Source organism: Pituophis catenifer, unplaced genomic scaffold (assembly GCF_029215685.1).
Source record: "Pituophis catenifer annectens isolate HBS135680 unplaced genomic scaffold, rPitCat1.0.hap2 SCAF_1, whole genome shotgun sequence".
NCBI lineage: Eukaryota > Metazoa > Chordata > Lepidosauria > Squamata > Colubridae > Pituophis > Pituophis catenifer.
The window spans coordinates 37290828-37318505 of record NW_027256881.1 but is presented as its reverse complement, the minus strand read 5'-3'; the positions used below and the strand labels follow the sequence as shown (position 1 = coordinate 37318505).

Below are 27678 nucleotides of genomic sequence, written 5' to 3'. Positions count from 1 at the left end.
TAACATGCACTTTTACACACTGTAGCTCTTGTATAGCATGCAAGGTAAATCCTGCCTGAAGTTTAGTTGCCAAAAGTTGTGACAGCCCACAATTCTCTAAGGTTTTGCATTAACAATTCAGAACCAATAAACTAGCATGAATGTTAATGCAATACTAGGTAGCCCTTACTTCTGCATTACAGGAGTAAATAAATGTTGGCAAATTTATTTTTCTTTGAATAACTAACTCATTTCTTTTTGAAAAGTTTGCGAAAGGAACTGCGGAAGCCTCTTTTTTGTTCTTGCCGTGGTGGATGACTGCTGAAAGATGTTTGTTCATTGTCATCTCTGCAAGAGAATCGGATATCTTCTAAATGCATATCCTGAAAAAGGAAAAAAAAATATTCTCATTCAATGGAACAAAAGTAATTGAGAAAATAAACCTCTGTAGGAAACCTTTAATGTTTGTTTTGAAACTTATGAAGTAAGAGTAGGAAACCTTTTACTCTATAAATGCTGGCAAATCACAGTTCCCAGGAGCCCACTTGGCACAATGAAGACTGCTACACATCACAAGAAACCAATAGTTGAGGATTTGGATAAGATGGGCTGAAGAACAGTCCGTTATAGACTAGTGCAACTGCAATTGTCAATGTTCCTAAAAAAGGGTCATAGGAACCAAATCCAGTTGAAAGACTAGGAATTGCTTCTTAAAAGCCTGTTTCATCAAGAGCAGCAAAGTTTATCCTCTCCTTACAAGATTGCTTCCTGCATTTCTAGCAGGAAAGCAGGCAGGAATCAGGTGTATCTGTCTGCATATATATTCTAAAGCATGCACAACCCTGGAATTATTATTATTAATAGTTCCTTGATAGTTAATAATAGTTACTACTATTATTAACTTTTCATCTTTATAATCTAATCATCTGATTTAGAAAGGCTCACCTCAATGTCACAGTAAACACCTGGCTCAGTAGCAAGGAGCATCTAAGCTAAGGCAAATGATTTGTCAAGGCATGGCTGATGTTTGTAGCAGACTAAGATCAATCTTAAAGCAGCAAATCCTTAGAAGAGCCTACGTAAAATAGAACAGTACAACTAATTTGTAGCCATCTCTTTCTTAATTCTTTCTCAATTCTTATTAATGCTAATTTTGGGTTGTCATGGTGTCCCAGTCTGTATTCAAGACACATACAGATATAAATTAGCCAATCATATTTTCTCATCTTGTACTATGTGCATTCAATCATGGTTAACTTTGTCATGAAGATGCAAACTATTAGATTAAACCACTAAACCACAGTTTATCACATATAAGGTGTTGTGTGAAGTACTCTCTCCATTACTGTCTATACCATTCAAGGAATTAGAAACATTCTTTAATTTGGCATTTTAAAACAAACAAGCATTATCTTCTAGCAAATGGGTGTCCAACCTTAAGTCTTGTGGACTTCAATTCCTAGAATTCCCCAACCAGCTTGAGGGAGATGGGTTGATCTGGGGGTTGAAGTCCTTAAGTCTTAAAGTTGTTATGGTTGGATGCTTCTGATCTAGACAGAGGCAGGAAGATACTCTGGAGAGTGCTTTCAACTAGTACTCCAAACACAGGGTTCATGCAACTACTAGCCAAAGGGACTAACTGAATGATAGCCCTGTGGGATACAGCCCTGACCCCTCCCGTCTTTGCCTTTGAGTCAGTAGCCCGCTTACGTGTTTCTCAGACCCTGGTGGGAAGTGGGTTTGCCCTGGCCTTTTGCTCTCCTTACTTCTACAAAGCTTTGCTTTTCACCCACTCCTCGCTGTGGAGGAAAGTAGTTCCAATGGGAGCTCCTGGAGGGGGCAGAGGCCTCATGGGGCTGGAAGCCTCTCTCCTGCAAGTTGGACAGCCGACTCCCACTGCTGCTCCTTGTGCTATATAGCCTTGTGCTGATGCCTTCAGACCCGCTCCGGGGAAACTCCTTCAAGGACTGACTCAGTTGTTTGCCCTTGCTCCGAAAAGCCTCACGCTTGGAGGTGCTGCTACCAATGTGCTCTAGATCGCTGCTCTTGGGAAGCAGTTGCAAAGTGCGCTGTGCCTTCTCTGGTTCCTTTGTGAAGTTCACAGGTCGCAAGAAGCAGATGTCAATGCTAGATTCAGAAGAGGCTGGTGAGCAAGTCTGAAGGATAGTCAGAGGCTCTTTCTCATAGAGTCCAGGAATGGAATATGTATTCCCTTGGTATTCAAAATCTTCAAAATCAGGAGTAAAGCTTCTGCTGTCTTGCAGAAGCTCCACAGTAGCTTTGTGAGACTTCTCCAGGTTTTCTTTCATATCCGATGAAGCAGCATTGAACTCCTTATCTGGGACAGGCTGCAGAGAAGCCGCCAGAGCCTTCAAGTCCTCTTCATTGAATTGAGATGAAATTAAAGCACTCTCTGGTCTGCCATGCTTTCTTCCATCAGCTTCCCACTCACATGGTTTCCCTGGGATGTTTGCCATTTCTTGTTGACCTTTTTTTATGTGTGACATCAAATGCCTTAAAGGAGTAGTAAGAGAATACAGGTAAACAAGATTAAGCAAACACAGCCTTCCCCCTTTCCCCCAACAGAGATGAAAACTCCTCTTTGGATGATTGGGTTACCAATTTTTTGGGAGTCCCTTGCCATTCAAGTAAATTAAGTGCTTCCCCTCAAGTAACTTGCTAATATTTATTTTCTAATATGAATAATTCACAAGGATTTGGAGAATCATGTACATTTCTTTTTACTATCTTAGTTTGAGTTATCTATGTGAACAAAATCTGAAAGATTTGTGAAATATATTGCACCAAAAAGTTTGCAAAACATAAGAATAGACAAGAATAAGAACAAAGACGCTGAATATACATTATGCTATAATGTATATTCCTGAATTAGTATCTTCTGATGCTATCTTTGTACTCACATAGCAGTTGTTCCAGAAAAAGAGGTTGATGGGAATAGATGTACTGTCTCTTCAGAATGGATTCCACTATTGTGAAAGGAAGTTGCACTTGGTGTTGGAGATGCTGCTTGTCCGCTGCTGGGACACTGAGTGGCTAGACCTTTATATAACTTTATGAAGGAAGATCTAGTAAAACAGAAATGTAATAGTACTATGAGTTCAACAAGAACGCAACCGCACCAGCTTTTCTAGTTAATGGGGAACTAGCCTTGCATTGATTTCAGCAACAAATAATTTCATATCTATAGTGCTTGAATACCATTATCACTGATCTAAAGTCCCATGTAAGGATTAGAAGTATGATAAATATCTAGATCACAAGCAATTTTTTAGAACTTCTACTTTCATTAACAGAAATAAGTTTTTAGCCCTTGTGTAGGCCAAACAACTAAGGAAAATATACTGCATATATCTTAGAGAGGAAACAGGCTTATAGGAGTGATGTTTGGTACTAGAATATCAAGTTTCACCATCCAGAGCCTGGTGCAAAAGAAACACTTAAAGAGTTATGAATGTATTTAGAACTTCCTTCTCTGCAAATTACCATATTCTTCTAAGAAATCTACAACCTACTTTATATCCCCAAGTCCCATATCAATCTCCCACTAAAATACTTCATGTTCATTAACAAAACTATGTAAATACCAGTAGTATCTATATTATAACAGCAAAACAAACAGAAATGAAACTCTGTCTGATATCTAACAAGCTTTTTTAGAAGTTAAAGAACTGATGCTGCTTTTTCAAGAAATGCCATTAAAGTATAACTGAAACAATATGATGAATCTCCCAAGTGGAATTTAACATTGTGTGAGGAAAAAAAGCTAAACAAGGATTCAGTTCTTGCAAAGTAATGAGCAGATCCACCTGATTTTTCATTTATGCACCAGGCTTTTATTAGAATAGAACAATATCAAATTTCTATTATTCCTTCATATATTTCTGTACCTATTAAAAATAATTCCAAATAATTTACAGTATTACTCTTTTTTGCAAAGATTCCAAAGGAATAAAACAATTAAAAGGAAAAAAAATAATGGCTGTGGAAAATGTAACAACAAAGAAACTTAAAAGATCATAATGGCATTGAAGAGGAAGTAATTCCACAAGTCAGGTGCCATCATGGAGAAATAGCAATAGCACATAGACTTATATACCACTTCACAGTCCTTTATAGCACTCTGAACCATTTACAAATGTTAGTATATTGCCCCCAACAATCTGGATCCTCATTTAACGACTTCAGAAGGATGGAAGGCTGAGTCAACCTTGAGTTGGCTCGAACTCCAGTCTGTGAGCAGAGTTAACATGTGATATAGCATTCTAACCACTGTGCCCCCATGGTTCCTAAAAGATCCACTCTATCACCAGGATGCATAATCTGCAGACCTGACCTTGAAAAGCAGACCGCCCCCTCCCAAAGACTGTTGATGCCTGGGACTGTAGGATGACAGAACTAAAAACACTGTTTCAGGGTTATGGTTAAAAGGACCCAATCCACACCACACTGCATGCAACTCCAACTCAACGGTTCATGGTAGTGTTCCATTCTTAAATAGGACAATGTTCAAAGCAGGAGCAGAAAGAAACAGGAAGAAATCCTCCATGGAAAGGCCAGCACAACTTCACATAACTCATTTGGAGCTAACATCATCTCTGAGGTAAGTCTGATGACTTACTGTATTTGAGGAGCCTCTACCAGTTCCCTCTAGACAGGTAAATTAAGGTAGCAACAGCAGGCACAGCAATGATACTGAAAGTGAAACTGCTCCATATGCCTGATACTACAGAAGAGCTGTGTCTTCATTAGTCCCATTATCCTGGACTTCCACTCCTTATGTATTGAGAGCAAGCGCATAGAGAAGGATTGAAAATAACAAAGACAGAGATAGCCAAGCTGTTCACATGTCTTTACATAGCCAGGTTATGAAATATGTTTGTGCCTTTTTAAAGGGAACTGTGATTACCCACAGCAGTGCTAATGCTTTCCCCAGTACTTTGTGTACTCTATTGGGCACAGCCAACACAGCACAGTACTGCTACTCTCAGATTCTGTAGCAATTAATTAGGAGCTGGGAAGATCAGGTTAAAATTCACTCTTAAGTCTCAGGATGATCCTGGTCCAGTCATTCAGTCAAACTCAGTCTCAGATTACTTGAGAAGCTCAAAGGAGAAGAGAAATGTTATATAAATATCTTTTGCTCTTGGAAAGAAAGCTTTATAAAAATGGACAAAAAGGCTACACTTCGGCATCAAACTCACTTTCTCAGTTTCTTTCGTTTCTGTATTAGCAGATCTTCATTGCACTGGAAGAGAAGACTGTAATGAGAAATGAATACTCGCAGGCGCTGAACACAGACAAGAAGAAGATAATAATCTGGGTGCTCTTGCTCAGTATACTTCAGGATGTTCTAGTACAAAAGGGGGAAATCAGAATTAAATTTCAACGTCTTCTCAGTTCATTGAGATAAATCATGACATTCACCTTACATTAATTACCAGGTCAAAGCCCCCTTTTTCTCCCTGAGTTTGGACTGTAACACACCGGTAAACCATTTGCTTTGAAAGAAAAGGTTTTCAGTTTTGAGCTCTTATAGGGTCTCCTCATAACCTGGGAAAATATCTTGAATTAAACCTTGGGCATGTAATGCCAGTTGCTATACTATACATCAGAGCTGGATGGAAGTCATAATTTATTGTTTGTTTGTTTGTTTGTTTGTTTGTTTGTTTGTTTGTTTATTTATTTATTTATTTATTTATTGGTTCGATTTATATGCCGCCCTTTTCCGGAGACTCAGGGCGGCTTACAATGCGTTAAGCAATAGCCTTCATACTTTTGTATATACCTTAGTAGGGCTTTCGGGGGGCCCCTAAGCGGTGTTCTTTTTTATACAAAGTCAGCTTATTGCCCCCACAATCCGGGTCCTCATTTTACCTACCTCGAAAGGATGGAAGGCTGAGTCAACCTTGAGCCTGGTGAGATTTGAACTTGCAGTAATTGCAGGCAGCTGGTGTTACTTAACAGCACTTTAATCTGCTGCGCCACCAAGGCTCTTAAAGAATTTCCATTCTTTCAATGTCTGGAAGTCATAGGAGAAATGGACACTGATTGTCCAGTGATATTGTTTTGCACATGTATGGTTGAGGGAGCAAAATATGTATAATTTGCTGTTTTGTTTTTACAAAAAGCCCACAAGAACTTTATTATCAAAAAGCAGCAGTTTTGCGACTGAAACCTTGTAATGCTAGGAACAACAAGAATGGGGTTGGGTGGCAGCCTTCAAACAGTCCCAAGCTAGATGAATCCATGTTCTGACTCAATATAAGGCAGCATTCTACAGTCTTCTGAAAGGGCCAAAGCTGAATGGAGAGCTGTATGGTGAAACAGACCCTCTTCCAAAACACTGTAGCAAGACAACACAACATACTGTAGCTTCCCGTATTCCTAAAATCCACATTATCTAAGAAGAATTGAGATATTTCCTAATGTATAACCATTAACACAGGGATGGGGAACTTGTGACTCTCCAAATAATGGGACAACTCTCCCATTATTTCTAGCTACTGACCATGATAGGATCTATAATACAACTGCATTTGGAAGGGCTAAAGCTTTCTCACATGTTAATTAAAGAAAGGTCAAAGAAAGTTATTAGAACTTACTTGCAAATGAAGAAGATATTCTGGAATGCGTTGGACAATATGGAAGAAAAATAGGTAGAGATCAGACTTGGTTTCTTCCTCAATCTGTTGACGAGAGAATATAAAATAAATGTAAATCATTTACAAATTAGAGATGAGTTCTGTTAATTGCAGAAATAGATGCATATTTTTTCTAAACAACAGTTATTAAATTAATGCATGAAAGCATGTAGATTTAGTATCTGTAACAATTAGCAAATTAATCACTGTTTACTTATTTCTAAATCTCTATGCTTAAAAGAACTGTTAAAGCTGGAAATAGGAGTACCGCATTATACTCCTAACATGGATCAGTCTTCAGTTCGTAAACTGTACATTATTCAAAAATGAAACTATAAGGATTTTATTAGATATTGGACATTACATATGTGATTCTGTACTTTCATTCAGATAAGGCTGACTGTTCTGAATGTCTGTGAACCTGTAATTTGTAACTAGGAGTGTGGAAATAGAAAAACAAAAAATATATGAATAGTGTATTTTAGAACCAAACAAAAGCAATGTAAAGGTTATAACCCTTGCAAAGCAATGATAGAGATCCATCCACAGCCCATTTTCTTAAAATTGCCATAGGAATGAGATCATTCACAAATTTAAGCTATTTTTCCCAAACCAGCAAAACTCTGATGGACATACAGTATGTTGCTCATCCTCTTGGTGGGATCTCTTTCAATGGCAGAAACATGCTCCTATGTTCCTATGTGTCTCTAGGACTGCTCTTTTCCTGCAATTCATGCAAAATTTCCACATCATTCATGCAGAAAGGGGTCTGAATCAGAAACAATTGCAGTGTTTTCTCTTCAAATGATACAATTGCAGGAAACAAATTATTTAACAAACCAAAACTCACCTTTTTCAAAATCACCACATGGATCAAAGAGATATATTCTGGCAAGTCCCTCAAGTAAGCAATATAATAATCCAAAAAACTGTTCTGAGAAGAGAAATTAAAAAGGTTCCTCAGAATTCTTAGAGATGTGCCTGATACCAATTTCCTACTTATCCTTAAATCTACAAATACAGGTCAAGGATAGGATTCTGTTTCTTTGGATTTTTAGGTACAGGAAGCAATGCCACATATGATATCCTACCACACATCAAAGTATTTAGTATTCAAAACCAGCCAAATGGGGCATTCTCCCCCCCCTCTCTCCCCCTCCCTCTCCCTCTCCTCTCTCTCTCTCTGTCCTTGTATTTGACTTGACTTACAACCACAGTTGGGTCCCAAATTTCCATTGCTAAGCAAGATGTGAGTTTTGCCTGATTTTTACCACCTTTCTTGCCATGGTTGTTAAGTGAATCATTGCAGCTATTAACTTAATCTGCCTTCCCCATTGACTTTGCTTATCAGAAGGATTTTGCAAACATGATTAATACATGCCAGTTGCCAAGCATCCAAATTTTGATCATGTGACTATGGGGTTGCTGCAACAGTCGTAAGTTTAACGCATTGTAAGCCACCCTGAGTCTCCGGAGAAGGGTGGCATATAAATCAAATTAAAAAAAAAAGTGTGAAAAATGGTCGTGTCACTTTTTTCAGTGCTGTTGTAATTTCAGTCAGTAAAGAAATGGTTGTAAATTGAGGACTACCTGTGTGCTTTTCTGCTACAAATAGGAATTACATCTGCACTACAAGACTATACAAGCAAGTTTCATTATGCAAATTAATTAACCCTCTTAGGAAATATAAAATATATGTCAGAGTTTGAGAAATATTCAAGTGTATTTCAATAAGAGATTCCAAAAAGGTATCTATATACCTATGCAAACACATTGATTTGAGTCATTCATAGTACAATAATTCCTTGAACAGGTATTATTTATTTTCCTTCAAAAATACCTCATCGTTGGTCAATCTGAGAAATATGTCTCCTAGGATTCCTTGTTGAGGCCAGCTCAACACTCTTTCCTGCAAGGCATGAAGTAACTCTACATGTTGCTGGACCAAGTATCGCAAAGAATTGGGGAAGAAACTGCAACCAGAAAACAGGAACGAGAGGGTTTTTTTCACAGATATACTAGCAAAAATACAGAATAACATAGCTAAAATAATATCGTATATGAACAGTACATATACAGTGCAGATAGTTCTCAATTTACAACGGCTCTGAAAAAAGTGATTTACGACCATTTTTCACATATGCAACCATTGAGCGTCCCCATGATCATGTGACCAAAATTCAGACACTTGACAACTAACTCATATTTATGATGGTTGCAGTGTCCCGGGGACATGTTATTGCCTTTTGCGACCTTCTGACAAGCAAAGTCAATGGGGAACCCAGATTAATTTAACTGCAGTGATTCATTTAACAATCTGTGGCAAGAAAGGTCATAAAATGGAGCAAAATTCAGTTCACAAATGTCTCACTTAGCAACAGAAATGGCTCAATGTTGGTCGTAAATTGAGAACTACCTGCACAAAATATTCCAGGAACAATTTGCAATGCAGATTTTAACACCAAGATGAAACATGCCTGACCCTGAAATTCCATGGTAATTTTTGGCTGATTTTGTTTTAATGTTAAGCAGTTGAAGGAATATTTAACCTGAGGCAATTGCACGAAGTGAGCATGTTTATTATTTATTTATTTATTTATTTATTTATTTATTTATTTATTTATTAAATTTATATGCTGCCTTTCTCGTGGTTTGAGCAGTCTCTGGGAGGCTTACAATGTAACAATCCATATATAAAAAATTATAAATATAAAAGATTAAAATGGCAAAGATTAAGAACAAACTAATCTGTTGTTAATCTTTCTCCCCATTCCAAAAATCTAAGTTTTTTTTTAATCTAAGGCCATTTCCTCAGTAGCGATTTACTATACAGCATTTCATATCATCAGATTGGCTGAGAGTATCTTTGTTTCCTGTTATTCTCCACCTTCTTCAAACATGTGTTTGGTGCTTTTGTAGCTGTTCCCTTTGAGGTAATAGCTGGCCAATAACAGAAATCTCCCTCCCTCTCTTTCCCACTTTTTGTCAGGACCTTTGAAACACAGATCTAATACTATTTTGAAAGCATTTCTCAACTCCAACCACCATCAACATCATCAGTCAGTTGTTATTTAGGCTGATCATTCTCTCAAAGTCCAGTAAGTATCAGCTCAGAGATTTAGTAGATACAGGAACATAACCTGGTTTGAAGGAGCAGAACTATCAAGTTCTCCAAAACAGAATAGCCCTACAAAAGGGGACTCCAACCTGTGGGCCATGGCCCACTACTGGACCGTGGCCTATTCGTAACTGGTCCATGTGAGTGGTGAGCCAACGTGCATGCACAACCCCACTAGTGCAAGCAGCAGGCGCCAGCACTGGCAGCCCCATTTGTCTCATTAGCAGATGCTGGTGCTGGAAGCCCCACTCGTGTGAGTGGTGGGTGCCAGAGCTGGCAGCCCCACTTATGCAAACCTGCCTCTCACACAAAACCATTCCCTCTCCCTCACACACACACACACACACGTGCTGGGCCAACCCAGAAAGGTTGGGGAATGTTGCCCTAGAACGTAGAGCCTAGATTAGAAGATAGAGAAACTGGAGCTCTAGAAAGTAGAGAAACTAGAGAAGGAAGACTAATGCCCACATTAGTCTAGAATGGCCAATAGGTTCTACCCTCAGGGTATCATGTGGTTTGATCCTTTAGGTGTCATCTGACTGTATTACAGTTGGAATGTTTGATGAAGTGCATCAGATTGCATTTTTGGCAAGACTGTATCAGGATAAGAAGAGACAACACTCATTTCATAGTGGTACAACTGAAGATTCTATAAGGAAGTGGCAGGTATATGGTAAGATCCAGATCCCAGAGCTGTTCTGAGTTTTCATTAAAGAAAAGTGGGGAAACAGCAGCATTAAATACAGTCATGGGGGAAAGCTCTTCTTCATGGAATTACTTTTTAAATTGTGGTATTGCTGTTGCCACAAAGGGGAATTCTGTCCATGAAATTATCACTGTTGATAATTTATCCTTTCTGTGAAGAAATACTGAGAAATCATCCACCCAATTCTACTGCTCATAAATGTAGTAGAGAACTCTGAAAAGCCATTTGGGCCCATCTCTATAATAAAATTAGCAATAAGATGGGTCCCAACAGGCAGGTGACAGATGGCCAATGAAGGGAAGTCTAGAGAGAATGAAATACTGATATTTTAAAAGAAAATTTGATTCAGGTGCCCAAAGAAAATCATAGTATATAAGAAAGTACAAGGAATACTATACCTTTCCTTTGTATTTCTTTTCACTTCTGTTCCTTGCAATGTGGATTTAACTTTCAGAATAAGAGACAGGCTGACAACATACTTTCTTTCAGACTCTAATAAATCCAAAGCAATATTTTGCCTTTTAGCTATGACAGAACAAAGATAATTTTAGTTTGCTAGATTAAGACACATTATCATGCCACTTGTTTTTAAACAAACTCTCAATATAAGAGAATATTAGCAAACAGGAAAGTCAAAGACTTAACCAGTTGCCATGGCAACTTCTTTCAGAATACCGAGGTCTGCATTACAGGTTGTCCTCAACAGTTCATTTAGTGACCACTCAAAGTTACATACAACGGCACTGAAAAAAGTGCTTGAGGACCATTTTTCACACTTACTATCACTGCAGCATCCCCATGGTCATGTGATCAAAATTCGGATGCTTGGCAACTATTATTATTATTATTAAATAATAAATAAATAAGGGGGTCTCCTGGCCATTTCTGTTTTTCTCACCTGCAACAGAAGAGTCCCACATCAAATTCTCTACTGAGCTATATCTACTTGGAGCCACATCCCTCTGCCGATCGCTGAGGTTCTTTGAAATATATTCATCATTCCTCTCTTTACTGTCTTTGGCCTGTTTCCATATTGTTGACGATGTCTGGCCTTTTGATGGAGCATCGCCTGAAGAGGAAACTGTGAAGTTCTCTTCTCTGTCCAGATTTGTACTGGTTACACCTAAAATTAGAACATGGTGTTAGTGGGAATAGTTTTAGTGGCCATTTGGCCTGTTAAACTACTCTAAACTACTCTACTCTATTGTGCAAATCCTTGAAGCCATGTCAACCTTTGGGATGCAAGAACTTTAAATACTTACCTATTTCACATCTCTCAATCTATCTAAATTTCTCCAGGAAAAGAGAAAGTTGAACAGATCTTTTATTATGACATTTGGAAGGCCTTGTGAAAGTTGTGCCATTTTCATAGTATTTCTTGTTTTTTTGCAAAAGTTCTCAAAGGAGTTCATGTAGAACAATTGTAACTTACAGTCAAGCTTCAGTTTATGATTTTCACACAGACTTTCCTATTTTATCTTTGAACAACTCCTGTTTTTTATCAGAATTATTTTAATGTTAGTATCTACATAAAAATCTGCATGCAGATTAAAAGAAACCTGAATTTATAGAAGCACAAATGCACTAAAACAACCCAGAACACCAGAAAAAGGAAACAGACTGTCTATACAATATTATCTAAAAAATGGATAGCCAGACAACTTTATCAAAAAGTGCCTGATTACTCAACCCTGTACAGCACAACCAATACAAGCTATGGAAAGGATAACACTACCATACATCAAAATATCTCAGAAACAACCAACAGACTATTACAAGGCATCAACATAGCACATAAAGCCTTCCAAAACAGCTTTGGTAAACCAAAAGACCCAGTAGCCCAAGAAGAGGAAAAAAGAGTCAATGACAACATACAATGTAAAGACTATAACAGCCACTACGTAAGACTGACAGGAGACTAGCAAAGTACATCGATGAACACTAACTAGCAGTCAGAAGATACAATGAAAACTCCCTAATTTCACAACACACGGACAGACTCAACCATAGTTTCAACATCTTTCCCATACATTTGCCCAATTCTCTTTTAAAAATATCTAAACTAGTGGCTATCACCATATCTGAAGGCAATTATTTCCAAATTTAACTATGTGATGTTTAAGGAAATACCATAATATACTTCCCTTAGTCCTGAATATGTCTGCATTAAATTCAATGAATGATCCCAAGTTTTAGACCATGAGATGGAGAAAAACATATTACTGTAGATACATTTTATATTTTATATACTTGTATCTTGTCTTTTCTTCACTCTAAACTGCAAAATTTCAACAATTGTAATTTTTCCTTATAAGGAAAAATCAAGGAAAGTAGGTAGATGACAGATCTGGCAGCAGAATTCATCATAAATCCCTTGAATCCAAATGACTGAAACTCAGACTTGGAGAATCAGCAATAGTCTAAGAAGCTTCCTAAAGAAAAATAATTTTATAAGCAAACCCGCTGAGAAATACCTACTAATTATTAACAAGCCAAAGTACATCATAGACTGGTAGAGCTTACCTAGATTATGGTCTTTGGAAATAGTTCTACAGATGCTAAGAAAACTTGCTTCTCTATCTCAACAGGAAAACTTTTAAACCCTGATTCCTTGGTCTGCATCTTATGAAGTTCACTGCCTTTGTTTAATAGGCAGAACATACAGAATTATACAACATTATTCATTAACAGTGTTGGTGTTTTACAGGTTTCTTGAAAATACTTATCAGAAAATATTATCTATAAAAAAAAGGCAGATCCACTCACCTCTCATATTGCTTTCTCCTAGTGTTCTAGGCATGCAATCAGAGACTGAGCAAAAACAAGAGATTAGGTTACAGGCAAGGAAAGATCAATAAAACAAACTTTTTATACAAAAATTAGATTTAATTTTTAGATTAAAACTGAGAAAAATCTTTCCAAAATTTTGGTTTCTAAAATTTGTTTCTGTGAATTTCAGTTTTGACATTTATCATTACTGATTGCTTGTGTGAAAGACCAATTTGGAAATAATGTGGCAAATTAAGAATTCATTAATTAATTAATACCAATATGTATCTAGTACAGTGTTTCTCAACTTTAGTGCTGACTGGGGAATTCTCACAGTTGAAGTCTACACATTGTAAAGTTGCTAAGGTTGAGAAATTCTGAATGAATGGAAAATTCTACTTCCTAGAATGGCCCCTCCTTCATAAAAAGACTTGTATGGCATATGGTTGTATCCAAGCTGCTATTGACACCATTAAACACACTTATATGGTCCTTCATTTCAAGGAATGATACATGGCTACATTACTGTCACCCTTTTTGCTGGGCAATTCAGATATTGTCTAATGAAAAGGTTCATATTGTCTAATGAAAAGGTTCGGTCCGGTTCAGCCGAGCCGGTAGCGGTGACGATATGATGTCACCGAACCGGTTCTCCCCCCCCTGCCCTCCCACCCCCCCACCCCCCCACGTTATTCTTACCTTTTATTTGGTCCCACCCCCAATCTATTGCTGCCTCCCGAGTCCTAGCTGATGACTAGAGGGAAAAAAACTGTTTAAACTCTTGCCGTGGGGCTTCAAAGGGCCGTCCTACAGCTGATCAGTGTTAAAAGCAAACAAATGAGTTGGGTTGTAAGTGCGAGGACCTTCCAGAAATGACTCTGACCAGCTAGCCACGCCCACCTAGTCACATGACCTCAAAGCCACACCCACAAAATAAGCCACGCCCACAGAACTGGTAGTAAAAAAATTTAGAACCCACCCCTGGTGCTAGTCGTTCCCATCTCTAGGGGCAGTGCTCTTCTCTGTTTCAAAGCCGAAGAGCCAGCACTGTCCAAAGACGTCTCCGTGGTCATGTGGCCGGCATGACTAAACACCAAAGGTGCATGGAACGCTGTTACCTTCCCACCAAAGGTGGTCCCTATTTTTCTACTTGCATTTTTTATGTGCTTTTGAACTGCTAGGTTGGCAGAAGCTGGGACAAGTAATGGGAGCTCATCCCGTTACGCAGCATTAGGGATTCGAACCGTTGAACTACCAACCTTTCGATCAACAAGCTCAACATCTTAGCCACTGAGCCACCGCGTCATACATAGATGGTAACTAATATTTTGGCAATGTTGAGTGATTTCCTGCAAGAGAACTTTAAACTGTACTTAAATTTCTCCATTTTTACTAAAAAGGAATAAGCTTGGTTATTCCTTTTCAGTAAAGAGAGCCATGGTGGTGCAGTGGTTAAAATGCAGGATTGCAGGCAAATTCACTGACTGTCAATTGCCAGCAGTTCAACAGTTTGATTCTCACTGGCTCAAGGCTGACTTAGCCTTCCGTCCTCCCTGGCAGTAAAATGAGGACCCAGATGGTTGGGGAAAATATATAGACTGTAAACCACTTAGAGAGGGCTGAAAAGCACTGTGAAGCAGTATATAAGTCTAAGTGCTATTGCTAAGAGCTATTACTATTTTCTTTTTTAATATTTTGGCACACTTGGAAATTACCTTTTTAACAACACTACCTCACTTTTGTGAATCTTGGTTCAACCCAGGTATTCACCAACATAGAGCTAGAAACTACATTCTTCTTCTTTTGAGGAGTCCTTTGTTAATTATGCTCTCTTTATTCTTGTTTCCTATCAAATTTCCCAAATTTATTATAATTCCTCTTCCATATCCACTCTCCAAAGCTAAAGCAATAATTTCTCAGTTGTACATTTCTTAGTATTCATTCTTCCCTCTTCCCTCGGTAGTCTAACTATCTAGCCTTTTGCTTTTGTTATATTTACCCAGCAAAAAGTCTCTGTCAGAAAAGGCTATATTTTTCATTGTTTGTTTCTCCCCTCACCCCACCAGCCTCCTGCACATGCAGGGAACCGCTGTAGTCTGAATTAAATGCTCCCTGTGTTGGAAAGTACACATTGTACCATATTAAAATATGTTTCTGGGACAGCTGTATCAGTTTGACCACAGCCTGTCCTCCAGCAAATATTAACCAAAATTGCCAAGGAAAAGAGTTCCCAAAAAGAATCAAACGAGTCTGAAAAGAATTGTAACCATGAACACAGTCATTTGCAGATGGATATAGAAACATGCATCCTAAGCAAACATTACAACTCTGTCCTACAAATATTCTCCTTTATTGCAACATACCATACTTCATACTATACACTGCTCATATATGGAAGAGAAGAGACAGATAGGCATCTTTTTGAAGCAGCGGTGATATAAAATATTTTTCTTTATTACACATAGCAAAGTGTTAAAATGGCCCTTCGTTTCCCCAAAGGTTAAGCTCCAATAATAAAAAACAAAAATACTGGGCAATTTGCTCTCAGGATTATCATGCCCAGTGCACAGTTCCTCCAGATAAGCAAAGGCTCAGGAACAGGAAAACAGAAATAAGGGAGGAAAGCCCTTTCGTACGCTGTAAGTCGCTCTCTGGTACACATAATAGAACAAGATATGTAAGCCAATAAAACCAGTACCTTTCTCATACGTTGCATTGTGCAAAAGCTTGACAAAATCTTCATTAATTAAAACTGGCTCTGGAAGTTTCAGGGCTCGAAAGGGGCTTCCTTGCAGAGGAGTAGGCACAGTCTGGGAACCATGCTCCTCTTTTTGAATTCTTCTGAGGAAAGAAAAATATTAAAAAGCAAGACAGCCAAGTGATACAATGGCTGCTTTGGGGCTCACATCAATGGCACTGTAGTACTCTAAATGTTGTAGCAACATCAATACACACACTTTTGTCTCCTTGTATTCTATAGTGTATTAATAGTAATGCTCCATATGACATCAGCAAATTAAAACCATTGATTATGGCTAACTTGGTATTGCACTGCTTTCTTCATGTCAGCACAGTATCTAATAGGGGACCAGGAGCCACAATGATCCCTCAGCCACTCTCTTGCCCTCTGGGCCATAGCTGAATAAATGTGCTAAATTAAAAAATATAACTTCCCCAATATGGTACACACCCTATTAAACTACACCCCTTATTTTCAGCCACCTAGATGGACCCTCACTTCTTTTTTCTTATATAATATATTGGAATCAGACTTTTTAGGAGCTGGGGTTCAGTGGAATAAAAACAAGTAAATATTACATTACATACTTACTTTTTCTTATATTCCACCCCTCCTCCCAAGCTCCTGGAAAGTCTGATTCTAATACATTACATAAGAGAAAAGAAGAGCTGTAAACCCAAAGCTGTTCTGAAATTATAAAGGGCTTTGAAAAATATTGGTCACTTACTTCACTTTGAGTTTGCGAGATTCCTTCCGTTTCTCTTGTTGCAGCTGCTCAATTTTTTGCTGCATCTCTTCTTGTTTGGCGCTAATTTCCTCAATCATAGATTTGGCATCATTAAGCTCCTCCTATTTAAAAAATGGTAACTTTTGACGGGTGACATGAAAACGTTTGCAGCTTTGCATTTAAACTCTTTCTTACAGGAAATGCAACCCAGATTTGTAATTATTTACATCAAGTCAGAAAGAAGTATTTATAAATGTACATCATTTCAATAGTAGATCTACTTACTACAATAGAAACATCTATACAGCCCAGTTCCCATTTTGGAATTGTGTTGAAAAGCTGTACTATTGATTTTTAATAATGGTCTGGGTTGCACAGTCCATCTACTTGTGGTATAAATGATAACGTCATCTATCCCAGCATATCCTAACAGGATTTTAAAAATAGGGGTATCCCCAATATTTAATTTGCTTTGCATTTGTCCCATTTGTGAAAGGAAGGCAAAGTCAGCGTGAGATAGAAGATGGCAGAATTTACAATGGAAACTGAAGGGTTGACAGAGCAGAGACCACTTTCTTTTCTCTATGATTAGTGGGTCAATTTCCTTTCCTTCTTTCACTTTTGTGCATGTTATATTATAGAAGAAGAAAATAAAATACAGTAAATGAAGCAGCCATGTACCACCTCTTTCCCCTCTATTATTTTTGGATTTTATTTTTTTATGAAAGAGACAGGAAAAATTTAGTTTCTCTCATCAGGAGCAAGTATTATGCAATCATTGGGAACTTGAATTGCCCAAATATTAAGTTGTATATTGAAACATTTTCCTAGTTGCAACTAATTGAGATGATAAAAACTCTTTTAAAAAACAAAGGAAGAGATTGCCTGAGTCATGGATAACTAAGAAAACTCAGAACTGTGCATTGTAGGAGAAAGAAAAAGAAGGAAAACATAGCCCACTTTGCAATAAATCTGTCCACCCTTTTTTCAAATGGCTCGTGTTATGTGCCAAATTGAAGAAGGCTGAGAGAGGCTAATTTACCTATGGGTAGCATAGAATACTGCTATAATTAAACACAAAGGTAAGTTAGACTATTGTTTGCTACACTAATTGTTAATAACCCTGTGAAAAAGAATGAGCCTGTTCAACGCACACCAGGCCATCTCCTTGTCAATAAATAGTCCTTTTGTACTGTAGCTTTTCAACTTTTGCCATGCTGTATCATGTAGCAGGCCATCTGTTTTTGACCATCCAAAACTAGTGCCCCAGAATACTTGCATGCCTACCTTGAAATCATTTAGAGAATTTTTCATCTCGGCCACTTTTTCCTCCATTGCACACCGGCAGCTTTGAACTTTCTCCTCAAGAGCATACTCTCCATGTTGAATTCTTGAAAGTTCCTGCATTGCTTCCGTGAAGCTACTTTTAAGTTCAGAAGCCAGAGCCTGCAACTGATGAGCCAAAACCCACATGAATTCTCAGTGACTTGGAAAACAAGATGGATTCTATAATTTAAGCCATACAGTCTTCTCTTAATTATGACATTTCCTCCCTAATGTGCGACTAGTGACTAGGGGCTAGATATAATACATGGGGTGGGTGAAGGCTGCCATAAAAAAGTGTTAAGGTGGCATGGATTTTATTTTGTTCCTTTTTATTTATTTATTATTTATTAGTCCAATTTATATGCTGCCCTTCTCTTTAGACTCAGGGCAGCTTACAATGCATTATAGCAATAGCCTGCATACTTTTTTGTATATACCTTTTATTAGGGCTTTCGCCCCCCCCCAAGCAGTGTTGTTCTATACAAAGTTGGCTTATTGCCCCCACAATCCTGGTCCTCAATTTACCTACCTCGAAAGGATGGAAGGCTGAGTCAACCTTGAGCCTGGTGAGATTCAAACTTGCACTAATTGCAGGCAGCTGGCAGCTAAGTGTTAGCATTTAAGAGCACTTTAGTCTACTGCACCACCGAGGCTCTTTTTAAAAAAATATTATCTTAAACTTATTTTGAGTCTTCCATTAGGATTTTTGTTTCCTACCTCAAAATAACAACATTTAATGTTCAGTTTAATTAATAACAGGAGTAGTTTTGGAGGTTATAGAAATGTGGATGGAGAGCTATCATCCAGGAGTTGATGATTGATACCCTTGATCAAGTCTATAATTATTTCCACCATTCTTCTTCTGCAAGTTTTGGCTTACAATTTCATTAACTCCAACAAGCACACTAGCAGGCCAATTGTGGTTTATGGATGTTGCAACCAAAACAAATTTTCAGGCAGAGTGCAAAAGGCTGTTCTATGAAATCTCTACAAAGGTTTTACCCATTATCTTTTCTCCAACCTTTCTATTTGACATATCAAGAAGTGAATCCAATGTCTACAGCATGTCCTCTCCCACAGAATTAGACATTTCTTACAAATGGTACTAATCTTACTGAAGTCTCACTGGTCTCACTGACCAGTCATTTAAATATATTAGAAATAATTTTCACTTTGGAGAGGGAGGTTTGCAAATTCCGATCAAAATGGAGAAATTTCCAGACCTACCTCTAAACACACTCCTTGCACTCTCGTTGTCACCACCTGCAATTCAATGATGGTGCCTCAGTTGTAACCAAAAAAGTTAAGCTCCTAGCAAATCACAGAAAAAAGGTATCTTCCCATAGCCATGCTTCTATTTCAGGAAGTAGGCATATATATGCCTTCCACTCTTTGTTCTCCAGATGGAAAAGCTGATTTTCCACCCTGTCTCAAAAATTTCCAACCCACAAATTACAAACTGTACCAAATGTGGCAGGACTACTAGATTCTGTAACAGCTTTGTTCCTTATGCCATCCGTCTTGTAAATTCGCAGGATTGGTTTTTTTCCCACCACGTATATGTATACATTCGAACTAGACTGTGATGTTTCTCTGTGTCATATATGTGTGTGTATGTGGTTATCTTTTGAGAGCTGAATGCAATGAAATTTCATTTTAGTGAATACTGATTAGTGTAAATTTAAACTGACAATAAGGTTTTATTCTATTCTATTCTATTCTAAATGAAAGCAATGTGGAAGAAAAGAGTCATCTTATAGGGGAGATGGATGGCATAACAATTTAATAAATAGTAATAAATAATAATACAAGAGGCTGGATTTATTGCCTTCTAGGATTGCTTGTAAACACACTAGGATGTAGTATGCATTGTCACCATCTTTCAAACTACAAAGTATTCCACAGCTTTTAGGAAGCAGCAATACTAGGAACAGATGTAGGAAGCAGAATGCTGTGCAAGATAACCTGTTTGCTGATCAATATCTACCATATATTTTTCAGGTGTTCTCCGTAAAAAACATCCTAGAGCGATCCTTGAAAAATAATCTTGTGTTTTTATATATTAATATATATCCCATTTTTTACTCATAGCTATAAGAACTAGAAAATATGCTGAAAAAAATATTTCTTCTTTTAAATCTGATATTATTTTAAATCATTATTTGTTAAATTTCTATTCCATCTTTCCTTCAGGAACTTAAGGCAATATACATAGCAATCCTTCTTCCAATATTTTCCCCATAGCAACCCTGCAAAGTAGGTTAAGCTAAAAGTACATGACTGGCAAAAAGCCATCAAGTGAACTTCTGTGCCAAGAACAGACTTGAATTGGGATCTTCCCATTGCTAGTCTAACATCTTAACTACCACACTACACTGGCCAGTTTCATACCAAACCAGGCAGCATAGCAGCCAGTGGATTGCTAATCATGTGACAAAAATGGTGTGAAAGTCTAAGCAGGTAATAGATTATCATGTCCCTTTCTTATCTTCCATTCAATCATGCCCAATCCTTGGAGACTGCCTGAACACTGCAGTATTCTTGGCAGGTTTTCCAGAAATAGTTTGCCATTGCCTCCTTCCTAGGGCTGAGAGAAAGTGACTGGCTCAAGGACACCCAGCTGGTTTCATGCCCAAGGGAACTAGAATTTATGGTCCCCCAGTTTCTAGCCTGATGCTTTAACTATCATGCCAAACTGGCTTTCATCATGTCCTTGAGGAGTTAAAACTTGTTCAGCTGTGTTGAATTTACAGGCAATAAATTGTACAGGCCAGATCTATACTTTGTAACAAGTAATGCATAGTCCAAGCTAGTTGATTCAAAACAAGATGATGGTCTTGAATTATAGACAGGATGACACAACTATTCTATTGCAATATAACCTTTATTCACAGTTTTTATTAGCCTACTGGTGGCTATACTGGGAATAAAGACTGAATAGGCAACATTTGCGAATTTTCATAAGAGCCACCTGATGCTTATATGTTTTAAGATATCAAAACATAGATTAGCAGTTAGATTTTGAGCAACCAAGAATTAGTATGGCTACAATCAATGCAAAAATTGATTTTACATATTTGATTATCAATTTGTCAGATTTATACCACAAAGACTCTTCCTTATAAAATTTATCAGACTATAAACACAGTGAAATAAATTAAAAGGATGAGACATGATAAGCTGGAATATCTACAAGAGAGTGAAAAAAAAATCAATGTGGCTGTTAAAATCATAATAACTCTTTTTAAGTGTGTTGCATGCATCACACACACATGCCAAAAAAAAATTAAAAATGTGGTGGAGCTTCAATTTTGACTCTTTTAACCATGCCACAATGCTCTTAAATGGAAGGGTTAACATCAGTTTTATCTATTCAGTTAAAATTCACACTAGAAACTGTTTCTATTCTAGAAGAAGCAGCCTTTCTTGGGATTGCATTGAAGTGCTGCATTCTCTCTAGAACAGGGATGGGCAAGTATGGCCCCTTTATGACCTGTGGACTTCAACTCCCAGAATTTCTGAGCCAGCCATGCTGGCTCAAGAATTCTGGAAGTTGAAGTCGATTAGACATAAAGGGGCCATAGATGCCCACCCCTGCTCTAGAATATTATTGTTTTTCTACTAGTTATTGCAATCTCAGCATCACATGGATTTGATGACTCCAAGTTCTAGCAAAGTTCCTCACCTTAAATAAATCACTCTTCAGAAATTATTAACATCCATCCTACAGTACAATCCTCTCTCTAGAATCCAGAACTCTCTGTGTTAATGTAGAAAACAATGCGTGTAAACTGCCACACACCCAGGTGTCTTCAGTCATCCAATCAGGAAGCTAAAAAAATTGACCAAGCATGAGCAGAATGAAATAACTGAAATCTACTGTGCCCCTGTATCAAAAAGCAATCCTCTAGTCTACCTCATACACTGAAGCTTGCCATTCAACACAAGCCACTAATACTTCAAAACTACTACAGTACATTTACCAGGTTTCCCTCATCCCGTTCTTTTGGGAGGAAAGTTGATTTGGTTTTAAAGTGGTTTGACTTTGGCCCTTAGATAGCAGCTTAAAAGACAAGTAGGTGAATAAGCCAAAGGTGGTGGTTGTTGGTTTTACTGTATTTTTTAAAAAATTGGAAACCTGAAATTTTGAAAAAATGACAATTTTAACTATTTCTTATTTAAAATCAATTGCTTTTTCTGCAATGGGATTCCAAATCCTACAAAAAAAAAAACCCACCCTTTTCTCTCTGCCACATAAACTCAGCTAAAAATGCACCCTCCTAAAGGGAAATTCTCCCTTATTTCTTACAACTTTCTTGAAAAGCATTTGGAACCATTCCCAGTGCAAGGAATAATCAACATATACTGTACTTCACTAATTTTTGCTGAACTCCCTTCAGGAGTTCATAGTTCATAGAACTCCCTTCAGGACTGCATAGTTAATATTGGAAGTCCAATAATAAGTACAGGTACCTGGGTATTACATATCATCCATCATTTTCCCAGACCAACCCTACTGTGATTTATCACAAAAACAAGAATTACAATAAATACTCTCTCCCTGTGCATTCTACTTGTTTCTTCATCGATTCCTCTGTTTCTTTTTAATTACAAGCCCCTCAAAAATGTGCCAGAGAAACCCAGTATCTTAAACCATCCTGCACAAAGGACTGCAACAACAAACTTGTAATGTGAAGCTCAAGATTATTTTGAGACCACATGCATTAAAGCCATCATATAGGTATTGGGTTCTATTTGTTAAATGTATTAAAGAAGAGGGTGGATAGACATTCTCTGCAGAATGCTGTGGCTTGTGTATATTCACAAGCATTTAGGCTCTCCTGATTCCACTACTCCCTTTTACTGTCTCCATTTCAGAAATCTTGTCATGTGAATAGCCTTCAATCCAATTGAAAATAATGGATTTTAAACATTAATATTTCTTGAGATTTCTGTACTTTATGGTCTGCCTTGGTCTGGTAGATATCCAATGGGGTAGCTTTGCGTATGTGCATCAGAATCCCTTCCTACTTCAGAGTATTATAGGAAAAGGGCAGGGAAATATATAATCTACACATGCCCTAAAAAGTTGTTATAGTCTAGGTAAGCTTCATAAAACAGAATGTTTTAAATATAAAAAAATATTTCTTATTAGTATAATTAACATATCAAATAATTATGATTAGTTTGTTTTGTATTGATTTTTAAAATTTGGTTTGAATTACACTTTGAGATTTCAAAAGCCTCGCTAATTCTTTATATATCTGGGATTCTTTAAAGCATTTTGTTCTTTTTTTTTTTTTTACCTGGGCAATCTGTGTTGCAGGGTTAATCACTGGCCCACTTTCAGTTTCTCCTGTGGGAATAAAGAACTTCAGTCAATTAACCTGACTTATTAGACTTACTATATATAAACACCCTGTGGATATTCCTGCAACTGTGCAGAAGTAGCCAGTACTGTGATGGAAGCCTTATGCTGTGAATATGCAATGGAATACGTAATTGACTCCAGTGCTCATTTACTCCAGTTAATTTTCCAGTTAATGGGGAAAAAATGGCAATGGAGGTGCAAGACCTGTCCGTTCGTCCCATGCCCCATATTAAGACCAACTATTTTTTTAAAGTTCCACGATTTCATTTGTGGGCCTCCGTTTTTTTCCCCTCATTTATTCCAATTTACTTTTTTTTAATCTGTGTTATAGTGTAGGGTTAGCACCAAGTAGTGTCTCTGTGGCAAAAAAACAACTCCATGTTTTTGCTACTAAAGGTTAGATATTCAATTAATGAACCCAGTTTTCTGCAGATATCTATAAGTAATGATATTCCATATGAGATGTTTCCATATTAGGATAATCTAGAAATTGCCCCAGAAAAGTTACGATTTACTAGATTTCCAAAGTTTAAATTTAGTCCTAATTCCTTTCTGGGATTATTTATTCCCAGATGCCTAAACATGCACCTAAAATCCCTTTCCCATGTTTTTCACCTTCCAAAACCTTCCTGCTAAGATATGGACTGGCAAGCCTACCGGTTTAATATATTTAAAAAAACAATTTTTCTATCCATGTAGAAGACAAAAATTATTGCACAATTGTTATTAGACATTTGTGCAATGGTTTTACAAGAAACATTGTATATAAAATAAATCTAAATATTGTGCTGCATAACAAACTTTATAAAACTGGAAATGACTATTTTCTCCCAGTCAGACTCCCCTCCAATCTTTTGGGAATGATGAGAATTATAGTTGTGTTAATTGGAAGTATACTAGATTAAATGAAAAAAAACCCTCTTAATTGTTGAACGAAGAACTCAAAGGCATGTCTCTTAAAATTGGGATTAGTCTCTCATTAGTGAAAATCAAATCAAATTTCTCAAACTGTAAGGATTGAAAACTTTTCAGCACCTCTCTTCTCAAAGATTGAGGTGTGTCTTTCAGCCTAATTTGGCTCTTCTAAAATAGTTTCTTGCTGTTCCATCACCTTCTTATGAGAATCTTCCAGAATCTTCCAGTATACTTTAGATACTCTTAGTTTATCATTAGAAAAAGTCAATTTGCTGTCTGGGAATAGGTTAACATATTATTTGTAGCTTAGCATTGTGTGAACTTAACCAATGTGGTTTGTAAACTATAGGTGCTTTTTTTCCAAGAGGCAACTGGACTTTCTGGTTCTTCTTTGAAGACGTTTAGCTTCTTGGAGGGGTAATTCCACCATCCAGTCTTATTAGCGAAGCTTCTTGGATGAGGAACGAAACGTCTTCAAAGAAAAACCAGAAAGTCCAGTTGCCTCTTGAAAAGAGCAGTTTTGCAATAACCATGACCTGGATGACTAAAAATCTCCAGAGACATTTGTTAGCTATAGTTTATAGCTAAGGACAATGTTAATCAATTTTAGCTAATCAATTTTAAATTATCTAATAAACCACAGCTAAACATAGTAGTTTAATGTGGTGAATCTGATCTAAATATATTTCATTGCCTGGTTTAATCCAGATTTACCAGAGGTCAAATGTTAAATTGTTTTGTTTGTTTGTTTGTTTTATTAAATTTGTATACCGCCCTACTCCCGAAGGACTCAGGGCGGTGAACAGGCACAGGATAAAATACAGAAATACAAAAGTTAGAAACAATTTAAAACCAAATTAAATAATTTAGCCCACGACAATTAAAATCCCAATAATTTAAAACAAATTAAAATTTCAGTTTAAAAATTTAAAAGATTTAAAAGAAAGGGGAGAAAAATTAGGCCAGGCCGGCTTGCTGGAATAAGAGGGTCTTAAGAGCACGGAGGAAAGTGCGCAGATCCGGGATCCTCCGTATCTCTGGGGGGAGCTCGTTCCAGATAGTAGGTGCCCCCACAGAGAAGGCACTTCTACTTTTTACTTCACTACTGTCCTAGAATTTCTATCCATTTGGTCTGCTCTGCTTAAAACAAACACACAGTATCATTTTTACAATGAATTAGAAAGCAAATCAATGAATGAGAAAGTCTGCATGAATTATACTTTTGAAAATCTACATCTTTTGTTATACTGTATAATGGTTAGGCATGGTTCCTGTGGGGATCATAAAATAAACCACATATATATATTCAAGAATACAATTGGTCATTGATCTCAGAATTATTTTTAGAAATCTAAATAAATAAATTTAATAAAGTTGTAACATTGTTATTACTTATTACTTTTCAAAAATAGTAGGGTCATAGTAGGATTGCTTTAGAAATATGCCCAACTAACCAGAAAAAAAGAGAGATTAAAAGGTTTAACAGGAACATCTGGAGGCAGGGCAGGGCAAGACAGGACAGGATAGGATAGGAAAGGAAAGCCAAAACCACCATGGCAGCCATTTTATTAATGTGCCAATCTCCCAATTTAGTTATACATGGTTACAACATCCTAAATATGTGCAGCATCCCAGAAAGCATCTGACTTCAAAAAAAAATAAACACATCAAGATATACAGAGATGGTTATCATTTTAATCTAAATCCTGTGTCTTACTTCCCATTGGGACCTCAGTTAATTGAAAAGATCCTAAAATTAATTTCCACTTCAACCAATACTCGCAAATGGGATTTGCAGGCACAGTTTTTATATAATATCCACCCACCCACTAATATAAAATATCTTCCAAAATATCTTAATTAAAATAACTTACAAAACCTAAAACGTGTATAGGTACAATACAAAGCATATCCCTAGGACTAAAATAAAAACCAGGCAACCATTAATCTCCAAATTACAGGAGAAAGATGCTCACAATGTTTCCATCTTCAAAGCCTGTAGAAAAAGCCAGGTTTTGATGGCATCTTTGAAATCTAGGACTCCAGCCAAATTAATAAACACAAGGCACTTAATCTGCTTCAGCTCTTCTGATTGTTTGGGGAATTACCACAATGATAAGAAACTACCTGGAGAAGAAATTTTTTAAAAGTATGAACTGTGACAGCTTTCTCTCACTTAAAATGAAGACTATAAGCAGATTCAAAATTACTTGGGATAGGTTAGCAGTAAAAATATGTAATACATACTAACCTTTTTCACAGATATCACTCTTTAGTCTTATTCATCATGAAATGTTTTTGCTTTAATTCTGAATTTTACATTTGTAGAATGACATAATTGCCTATCTTTGATTCTATCTCTACCATGCTCTCCAACACTCATGCCTTTATCTTTTTTTATGTGTCTTTACCATAAGGTTCAACCCATAACTTTTACTATTTTGTACGTTTCTTGTTGACCCTTTTAAAGGTACTATTTGCAACAGTTTGGTTGTTTTCTGATGTGCCATTGGAGACATTAACATTTTATATACCAATCAATATGTTTTTAATTTATTGGGGAAGGATGTTCTTTTCAATTGTAACATGCATAATCTTCACAAGTCAATGACTTGTTTTTGTAATCAAAAGAAGTTTGGTGCTGGTGTAAATGAAGTATTAACACATATAAAACATGAATCCTACCTGCAAAACTGGGTTCCTTCTCTTCCAAGGATCAATGCTTGTGATTAATGTGATGACTTGTTTCTCCTGTTAATTAGCTCCCTCATCCCATACCTACTAAAGAGGCCTTGGAACAGGGGGAAAAAGCCTATCCAATAAGGATACACAGAAGTCCTATTTCTAGAAGTAAAGGTCCTCATTTAACTCTTAGAACTGCAACAGAAATTGGATTGCCAATGCATGATTCATTGTTATTTGTTTATTCAATCTCCCAAGGTTTGGACAACAGATACAGCAATATAAATTTCTATCGCTATCTTCAATTTTACTTTGCAATTTAGGCTTATTGTTTCTCCTCTCAATAACAAGGGCTACATACAGCATAGCTCTAATAACATTTATCTCCAATTGGATGTTGGGCAGAATTTATGGGATTCATGTTAGCAACCTCTTTAAATGAGCTTTTGCTCAGGAATCAATTGGCTTCTACATGCACAGCATTTTGCTTCCATATGCCAAAGCCATTATTTTTTTTCTAGCATCTTCCATCACAGATTCCTTAAGCATCATTGTTTTTAACCTCTATGTCTTATATTTATGAATGTTTTTCTATAATTTGCTAAATGCAGTATTATGTAAGAATAAAGAAGAATTTAAACAGTTTAAATATATTAGTTACCTTCTCTTCTATTTGAATCCAT

The 27678-nt window shown here is 37.0% G+C and overlaps 1 protein-coding gene across 1 annotated transcript; it reads right to left on the bottom strand.

Moving 5' to 3' along the window:
- Positions 1-227: 227 nt before the first annotated feature.
- Positions 228-27678, bottom strand: ARHGEF33 (Rho guanine nucleotide exchange factor 33). The gene is made up of 15 exons (XM_070947949.1): positions 27657-27678; positions 23334-23383; positions 17989-18153; positions 16702-16823; positions 15933-16075; positions 13232-13276; positions 11364-11588; positions 10864-10990; positions 8482-8614; positions 7492-7575; positions 6603-6686; positions 5202-5350; positions 2901-3065; positions 1746-2493; positions 228-362 (listed from the first exon to the last, which is right to left on the bottom strand). The coding sequence occupies exons 1-15, from the start codon at positions 27676-27678 to the stop codon at positions 228-230; spliced, it is 2397 nt and encodes a 798-aa protein (XP_070804050.1).